Source organism: Coenobita brevimanus, chromosome 11, assembly GCF_032717465.1.
Source record: "Coenobita brevimanus isolate Jiangsu-jjx chromosome 11, ASM3271746v2, whole genome shotgun sequence".
NCBI classification, from domain to species: domain Eukaryota; kingdom Metazoa; phylum Arthropoda; class Malacostraca; order Decapoda; family Coenobitidae; genus Coenobita; species Coenobita brevimanus.
The window spans coordinates 1,016,709-1,026,708 of NC_136964.1; the positions used below are offsets into that span (position 1 = coordinate 1,016,709).

At 41.0% G+C, this 10,000-nt stretch overlaps 1 protein-coding gene across 1 annotated transcript in view; it reads left to right on the forward strand.

Moving 5' to 3' along the window:
- The window catches only part of LOC145411437 (carboxypeptidase A4-like), a 6,103-nt gene extending 2,756 nt beyond the window's left edge, over positions 1-3,347 (forward strand). The window contains exons 3-5 of the mRNA XM_080281480.1: positions 1-97; positions 2,319-2,485; positions 3,255-3,347. The exon at positions 1-97 is cut by the window's left edge and continues 54 nt beyond it. Coding sequence (XP_080137606.1) covers positions 1-97; positions 2,319-2,485; positions 3,255-3,347 — 357 coding nt within the window. The remainder of the gene's footprint in view (positions 98-2,318; positions 2,486-3,254) is intronic.
- Positions 3,348-10,000: the final 6,653 nt, after the last annotated feature.

Sequence of the window (10,000 nt, forward strand, 5' to 3'; positions counted from 1 at the left end):
GTCGATCTGGGCCAGAACTACGACGACGGGCTCGATCTGGGCCGGTACTACGACGACGGGCACGGGACCGAAGACAGCTGCAGCAAGAACTACGAGGGTGAGTTGGGGGGAGGCTCACCCTTCCACCAAACTTCATTGAAATTCACTGAGAACTTCTGGAAATATCGTCGGGACAAACAGACAGACAGATAAACACAGGTGAATATATAACCTCCTCCAACTTCGTGGGCAGAGGTAACAATGAACAAGTTACTCCCCGGGTGAAAGAAAACGGAGCGGAGAGGCATTCTATCAAAGGCAGTGACAAATAGCGGAGGGTAACGTCATTAAAAACCACAAATATCTCACCAAATACTCACCCTAGCGGCCCCAGTCTGTAACATCTACTGCACAAGTTCACCCTAGTCACGAAGAATCACTGTCAGCCTCCATATCCAACGAAGAATTAACGAAAAACGCGATTATTCTGGACCGTCTCACTGCACACACATCGGTATGAGGGTAAACAAATTATGAGCACTAGTTCATCAAAAGTAATACTGAAACTTTATCTAGCATTAGTAAGGCCACATTTAGACTACGCAGTACAATTTTGGTGTCCTTACTATAGAATGGATATTAATTCGTTAGAAAATGTACAGAGAAGAATGACAAAAATGATACATGACGTCCGGAACCTGTCATATGAAGACAGACTGAAAAGACTAAGTCTGCATTCGCTAGAGAGGCGTAGAGTAAGGGGAGACTTAATTGAGGTGTTTAAGTGGATGAAGGGTATAAATAAGGGAGATATTAGCAAGGTACTTAAAGTGAGCATACAGGTTAGAACGAGAAGTAATGGTTTCAAACTAGAAAAATTCCGTTTCAATAAGGAAATAGGTAGAAACTGATTTGGTAATAGAGTAGTAGACGAATGGAATAAGCTACCTAGTAAAGTAGTTGCTGCCTCTTCCATTGAGAGTTTCAAGCATAGGCTAGATAAGCATATGACAAATAAGGGGTGGATATAGAAAAAAGAAAATCTTATAGCCAATACTAATTCATAATTTTTCCTTTTCAGGTTACACTATGATAGTCTCTATTCTCCTTTCACACTTTCCTGTAAAATGTCCACGCCAGTGTGGTGCTCTTTCTGACTTTTTCCTGCCGGCTTCGGCTGGAGGGTTTGGAGGGCGGGGAAAAGCCTTCTTCTTTGCTATCCTTATCTCATTCTAGTAGTTCAGTTACTCTTCTAGGAGCTGCCTAGCATGGGCCAACCGGCCTACTGCAGTTATCCTCTCTTCTTATGTTCTTATGTTCGAAAGCGTTAACAATGTAATGTATTTCACCATCAAAATTAATCTACAGAGGTAATTTTTAAACATATTTTTCACTAAACATAATAAACTGAAATTAATTTATGGATCCATTCGTCAAGTAAAAGAATTTCGTAACAAACAAAACGAACGAGTGATTTTGTGGTAAACGTTTCAAAATCACGCGTTCGTTTCAGCCTTCTGCTTTATAAAATTCATCAATATAATTACTCATTTTAGCATCATTTGGCATATGCATCAAAAAATTAATTGTAATTTAGTTTATTTAGTGACCAATGTGTTTAAAAATTACCTCTGTGAATAATTTTGTTAGCGAAAAAGAAAAATAATTAACTTCCTAACGCTTTCGAACGTCCCGCAGGTTTATTTACATTCCCGTGTCGGTGTGTGTGGTGGGGTGGTCCAGAATTATCGCGTTTTTCGTTAATTATTCGGTAGGTATGGAGGCTGACAGTGATTCTTCGTGACTAGGATGAACCTGTGCAATAGATGTTACAGACTGGGGCCGCTAGGGTGAGTATTTGGTGAGATATTTCGAATTTAAATGTCATCACTCCCGCCATTTGTCACTGGCTTTACCTGAATCCCTGTCCGCTGCAAGGCTTTTATATCTGTTAACACACACACACACACACACACACACGCAGGCAGAGCACAATACTTTATTATTGTTATATGTTGTAGCTCTCTCTCTCTCTCTCTCTCTCTTACAAATTGCGTTAACAGTATTGAATTATGATTAAATTCTCACTACTGCTCGAGGTAAGACAATGATTGACAGGAGACAGCTACTCTCTCTCTCTCTCTCTCTCTCTCTCTCTCTCTCTCTCTCTCTCTCTCTCTCACACACACACACACACACAACATATATATTCTTTTAATTTTTATCTCAGTACTCAACACCACACAAGTCTTCCTATCACCTCATCCTCAGCGATTTATTTCGCATCTTCCATCTTCACTAACTTTTCAAATAACCCCCTCTCTCACCCCCCCCCCCAGGCCCCACGGGGTTCTCAGAGCTGGAGACGCAAGCAGTGAGGGATTATATCAATGAATTACAAAGTACAAGGAATTTGACAGCTTTCTTCACCATCCACTCATACCTTCAGCTGTGGCTGTATGCGTATGGCTGGAGTGGAGAGTCGGTGCCGGAGGAGCCTGAAGTGGTACGTACACAGAATTACGTACATGGATATATACGTACATACATGCATAATATATACACATACACACTGCCTCCAACAATACCTTAGTGGACACACACACACACACGCGCACACACACACACACACACACACACACACACACACACACACACACTACCTCACAAACAGTACCTCAGTGGACACACACACACACACTACCTCACAAACAGTACCTCAGTGGACACACACACACACACACACACACACACACACACACACACACGTACATACATACATACATACATACACACTACATTATTACTGGTCACTTTATTTACCTCATAATTCGGCCAGGAAGATATCAGCTCCCAAACGGTTGAGATTTGGACTCATGTTGGTGCTTTGTTGATAGATAAATAGATAGACAGATAGATAGATAGAGCAACAATGGTCCATTACTTAACATTCTGAGCTTGCACGTGTAGGGAAAAGATTTGTATATATTAAAATTATGTGAGAGGGAGAGGGAGGCCGAGGATGAGATGGAGCGATGGAGCGGAGAGGTATATGAGAGAGGGGGGGGGCGGTGTGGTGTGAGCTGGGAGCAGGGCAGTGAAATGGCGTTGGACAGGGCGACATGGAGGCGATTTGTTTGTGGCCACCCCTTACTGGATCTAGGCGTCTGGCAATAGATGGATGGAAAATGATGTGTGTTATTGGCTCTCGTGCTGTCGATAGGCGATGAATGAAGGCTCCTGTGTGTATATTTGATTTTTCTTCTTTTTTTCAGAGTCGTGTTGCTCAGATTGGAGTTAACGCGACTGAGTCAGTACACAACACACAGTATAGGGTTGGTTCCTTCTACAACCTTGTACGTAAGTAGTGGTAGTAGTAGTAGTAGTAGTGGTAGTAGTAGTGGTAGTGGTGGTGGTGGTAGTAGTGGTAGTGGTAGTGGTAGTGGTGGTGGTGGTAGTAGTAGAAAAAAAATATGGATAATAATAATAATAAAAGTAGGAGCATCGTTGTAGATCTTAGTACTAACATAATGATAACAATAATAGAAATGATAATGATAATAATAATAATAATAATAATAATAATAATAATAATAATAATAATAATAATAATAATAATAATAATAATATTATTATTATTATTATTATTATCTGTCTATCTCTCTATCTGTCTATATCAGTAAATCTATCCATCAATCAATCTATGCCCAGTTTTCTACTTTTGTCTATCTATCCATCAATCCATCTATCTATCTGTCTGTCTATCTATCTATTTATCTATCAATCTATCTATCTATCTATCCATCCATCAATCAATCAATCTATCTGTCTATATATCTATCAATCTCTCTATCTATCCATCTGTTTATCTATCCATCAGTCTATCTATCAATCCGTATCTACCAGTAAATCTATCCATCCATCTATCATTCTATCTATACCCATTTCTGTATGTGTCTGTCTGTCTGTATATCTATCTATCAAACCATCTGTCTATCTGTTTATCAGTTAATCTATCCATCAATCACCTATACCCAGATGTCTACACATCTCTGTCTATTCATCAGTCCATCAATCCGTCTATCTATCCATCCATCTATCTGTCTATCTATCTATCCATCTATCTACCAGTAAATATATCAATCCGTCAATCTATCTATCAGCCCACTTCTTCACGTGTCTTTATCTATCTTTATGTATGTATCTATCTATCTGTCTATCTGCCAGTAAATATATCTATCCGTCAATCTATCTGTCAGCCCACTTCTTCACGTGTCTTTATCTATCTTTCAACTCTTAATTCTTTCAATAATAACTTTAACAAGTCATCTTCCATTCCCCCACTAAAATCTTCAGATGGCAATATTACAAATGACCCACGTGGGAAATCAGATATCTTTGCTAGTACCTTTGCAAGAAACTCTACCATAGATGATACCAGCCAGGATGTCTCAGTACTGGAACTTGATTCTCCCGAAATTGCCCCACTTAAAATACAGACAAGATTCGTAAAATCCATCCTAGACAATTTACCTACCAACAAAGCTCCAGGCCCAGATGGAATTCCGCCAATTGTTTTGAAAAAGTGTTCCCCTGAACTTGCCTCTGTCCTAGCCAAATTATTCAGACTATGCATAGGTACTTCTTTACTCCCAAATTCATGGAAAGAAGCCAATATCCACCCAGTTCCGAAGAAAGGAAGTTCGTCTGACCCCTCCAATTACAGACCAATAGCCGTCACATCTTCTCTTGGTAAGGTATTTGAAACTTTAATTAATAAGCATATTGTTAAACATCTTGAATCCAACAACTTAATTAATGATAGACAATACGGTTTTCGCCACAAAAGATCCACCATTGACATACTCAATCTCTTAACTCATACCATCCATCAATCAATTGATCTTTTTGGAGAAACTCATGCAGTAGCTCTTGATATCTCTAAAGCTTTCGACAGAGTATGGCACCGTTCCCTGCTGTCCAAACTCCCTTACTATGGACTAACGTCTTTTGTTCCTTTGATTTCGTCTTATCTTAGTGACAGGAAAATAAGAGTAAAAGTAGATGATGTAAATTCGAATTTCCACTCAGTTAACGCCGGCGTGCCGCAGGGATCAGTTCTGGCGCCAACCCTATTTCTGGTTCATATTAAAGATCTCTTATCTGTCACTCGCAATCCCGTTCACTCATATGCAGATGACTCAACACTACATAGTTCATTCACACTCAGACATCCATTTACAAAGTCTAATATCTCTACCTCTCAACTCAGTACAGCCATTTCCATAAATCAAGATCTAGCTACAATCAGTGAATGGGGACAAAACAACCTTGTCTCTTTTAATGCTAGTAAAACTAAATATATACAGTTTACTAATAGACAGATATTGCCAGATTCGTACATTACCTTCAGTGCTACTAATATTCCCATCTCCAAAAGTATTGAAATTCTTGGTGTCTCACTCAACAGTGCCCTCAGCTGGACCTCTCATGTCAGATCACTTGCTAAAACCGCCTCAAAGAAACTTGGATTATTGTACAGAGTCCGTAACTTCTTCGCCGATGAGCAGTTAGCTATAATTTATAAGAGTCATGTGCGCTCTCAGCTTGAGTATTGCTCACCCTTGTGGAATGGTTGTGGAGAGGTTGGTTGCATTAAGACAACTAGACAAAATTCAGAATAAAGCTGTTAGAATCATTAACAACCCTGCCATTACATATAAACTACCTCCCCTGCAAGTAAGAAGGAATGTTGCCTCCCTTGCATTATTTTACAGATTTTTTTTGGCAAATGCTCAGATGAAGTTGCGTCCATGGTGCCACCTCTCCATGCCTTCCCTCGTGCTACACGGGCATCTGGTAGCGCTCATGACTGGAATGTCACTCAACCATATTGCAGAACTTCTGCCTATCAGAATTCTTTCATTCCCCGAACTGCATCTCTCTGGAACTCGCTTCCCCAGAGTTGTTTTCCTCCAAATTTCAACCCACAACTGTTCAAGTCTAACTGTTACAGATATTTTATGAATAGAGGACACCAGTAATCTGGTGTATGGATTTTTTTTTTCCCCCCATTTGTTTTTCCTTCCTCCGTTCTGTTATTTAAAAAAAAAAAAATCTGTCTATCTATATATCTGTCTGTCTATCTGCCAGTAAATATATCCATCCGTCAATCTATCTATCAGCCCAGTTTTTCACGTGTCGTTATCTATCTTTATCTATCTGTTTGTCTATCTGCCAGTAAATATATCAATCCGTGAATCTATCTGTCAGGCCACTTCTTCACGTGTCTTTCTGTTTATTAATATGTATGTATCTATCTATCTATCAGAACCAGTGTTCGGCCTGTCGATAGATTGGAGTTACAGCAGAGGCGTAATCTATTCCTACATGCTGGTGCTACGGGATAAGGACGAATATGGCTTCCTCTTGCCCCTCACCCAAATCGTCCCTACTGGGGAAGAAACCTGGGCAGGCCTGATCGCCGCTGTTATGGCCATTTAGAGAGAGAGAGAGAGAGAGAGAGAGAGAGAGAGAAAGACAGAGAGAGAGAGAGAGAGAGAAAGACAGAGAGAGAGAGAGAGAGAGAGAGAGAGAGAGAGAGAGAGAGTGGGGGGGAGGGACACTGGTAAGATAAGAATACTGCATAGGAGAAATGAGAGAGAGAGTAGATAGAATTTAGAGAGAATCCTTGTGACAGAAATATAAATTAGAAAAGGAGAAACAGAGAGAGATAGACATGAGAAAATGCTGAGAGAGAGAGAGAGAGAGAGAGAGAGGGAGAACACTAAACAATAAAAACTATATATATATTGTCAAGTCTCGCTACTAACATTCCAAGTCTTGTTAATCTCAATAAATCTAACATGTAACACTAACCTGTCACTATCCTCTAACATCATCTAAGAAATAACATCTAATATCTAACAGTATAGCATCATCTAACATCATCTGAACCATCAAACATCAAAGTCTAAGCATCTAATCTAACAAACATCAAACTAACACTGTCGCTATCATCTAACATCATCAGTAATCTAACGTCTAACACTTATTATCCCATCACTATCACCTAACATCATCAAACTTATCCATCAGTAACATCTAACTAAGCTATTACTATAATCTGCTCCTCTAACATCATCAGGAATCTAACATCTAACACTTACTAACCCATCACTATCATCTAACATCATCTAACATCGTCACACCTATAATTAACCTCAAAATAGATTATGTGTGGGAATCAAATCTCTATACAGGTATGCTGATTACCTGCTTTTCCTAATCAAGAGGTCTCACCTGTATGGGATCCTCGTCGCATCCCCCGGGCTCCTATGACCCGTTTAGCTTTGAGAGAGAGAGAGAGAGAGAGATGGAAGGACAAATAGGCGAAGAGGCAGAGGAAGAGAGAATAGAAATGAGAGGAAGATGGAGGAAAATAAAAGAGCTAGGGAAGGAGATGGAAAGAGTGAGAAACAGAGAAGGCAAGATAAAGAAGAAATAAAGAGAGGGAAAGAGAAATACAAGAAACAGAAAATATAGAACTAGAAATCCAAGTGCATTAAAACGTCGACTCAGTGCTTCAAAATTTGATAATAATAATAATAATAATAATAATAAGACTGTAGCTGCCATAGCCAGTCCCTGCTGTGCACCTCTGCTAACACTGTTGTCTGACACAAGTTAGCTTTTTTGTACAAACTCCAAACCCCATTGGTCTACCTGCACCACATACTATACACACCTGCTGCACGACCACACAAACTATACACACCTGCTGCACGACCACACAGACTATACACACTTGCTGCACGACCACACAAACTATACACACCTGTCTGCAAGACCACACAGACTATACACACCTGCTGCACGACCACACAAACTATACACACCTGCTGCACGACCACACAAACTATACACACCTGCTGCACGACCACACAAACTATACACACCTGCTGCACGACCACACAAACTATACACACCTGTGCACGACCACACAAACTATGCACACCTGGTGCAGGACTAGACAACACCTGTAGGACCAACAAGTGCCTCACTTAGGTGTTGGTCTGTCCTGTATGTAAGACCAATTGTATGTAGGACCAATTGTATGTAAGACCAATTGTATGTAAGACCAGTTGTATGTAAGACCAATTGTATGTAAGACCAGTTGTATGTAAGACCAATTGTATGTAAGACCAATTGAAAAGTGTGGCAATGTGGCGGGTCCCAAACATCCTAAGGTGACGCATCAATCACCTTCACATTCGTCCATATTCGTGTATTTATATGTATTGTTTTGGGGTAAATTGAGGTAGGAAATTCATGATCTGTGGACATTTTTAGACCTATGACCTTGAATAGTAGGTCAAGGTCACTGAAACAGGGTCAGTGTAATGGGGTCAGGTGCTGTTCATCCACATTAAGTATGGTGAAAATAGGAGACGAAAAGTGACGGAACAATAATCATCATCATCATCATCACCATCCGGACCTCCTTTCCACCCAAGGGCAGGGTGAGGAGTAGCAATGTCCAGACAGCCCAAAATTGCCCAATCCAATAGGCCACGCTTCCATTCACTCATCATTCAAGCCCCCGGAATCCTGGCCCTATCTGATACGCCTAAAACATTCACCACGTTCTGTAGCTTCACATATCGTATCCGACAGAGTCAATCTAGACGCTGCCACGTTAAAAAGGGGTGCCAAAAATCCCTGATCATGCATATCTCCTCACAGAATTCTTCCAGCCAGCTCGATCTCCTGTCAGTTCCCTAGCCTCACAGACTTCCAAATCTCTCTTCCTCACACATTCATCCACCAATTGCTTTAACGTCCTGTATTTCAAAAGTTTTCGAGTCAATTCTTAATAGAAAAATTTTAAGGCATCTTTCCTATCACAACCTTCTTTCCGATCGTCAGTATGGGTTCCGTCAGGGACGCTCCACTGGCGATCTTCTCACCTACCTTTCAGACTCCTGGTCATCCTCCTTTCGGGACTTTGGCGAAAGCTTTGCCATTGCACTTGACATCTCAAAGGCTTTCGATCGAGTCTGGCATAAATCTTTAATTTCCAAACTGCCCTCCTACGCTTTCTATCCTTCTATCTGTGCCTTCATCCCTAGCTTCCTTTCTGGTCGTTCTATAGCCGCTGTTGTAGACGGCCATCGTTCTTCTCCTAGATCTATCAACAGTGGTGTTCCTCAGGGTTCTGTCCTATCACCAACTCTCTTCCTTTTATTCATCAATGATCTTCTAAGTTGTACATCTAACCCTATCCACTCATACGCTGATGACTCTACCCTTCACCTTTCCATTTGGTTCCCGCAACGCCCATCTCAACAATTACTTCAAGAAACAAGGGATGAGGCTATGGCGCACCTAATGTCTGACTTGGCTCATATCTCTGACTGGGGTAAAAATAATATGGTTGTCTTTAATGCATCTAAGACTCAGTTCTTACACCTATCAACCCGACAAAATCTTCCACAGGTATACCCACTAATGTTTAATAATATTCAGCTTAATCCTGCATCATCCTTGAACATGCTTGGGGTTTCATTTACTCGGGACTTGTCTTGGAAAGATCATATTACATCTCTTGTAAAATCTGCTTCCAAGAGATTGGGTGTGCTAAGCCGACTCCGCTCTTTCTTTACCCCTGCACAATTGTTGACTCTATACAGGGGTTTTATCCGCCCCTGTGTGGATTACGACTCCCATGTGTGGGGAGGCTCCCCACATACAGCTCTTCTCAATAGGGTGGAGTCAAAGGCTTTTCGTCTCATTAACTCTCCTCCTCTTACTGACTCCCTTCAACCTCTGTCTCTTCGCCGCACTGTTGCATCTTTATCTCTTTTCTATCGCTACTTTAATGGTCACTGCTCCTCTGAACTGTCTGCTTGCATTCCTCCACCTCTACGACGGGCACGTAGCACCCGTCTGGCAGCAAACTCTCATCCCTTTTCTGTCCAACTCTCTAATGCAAGAGTTAACCGTTACTCCCAGTCTTTCA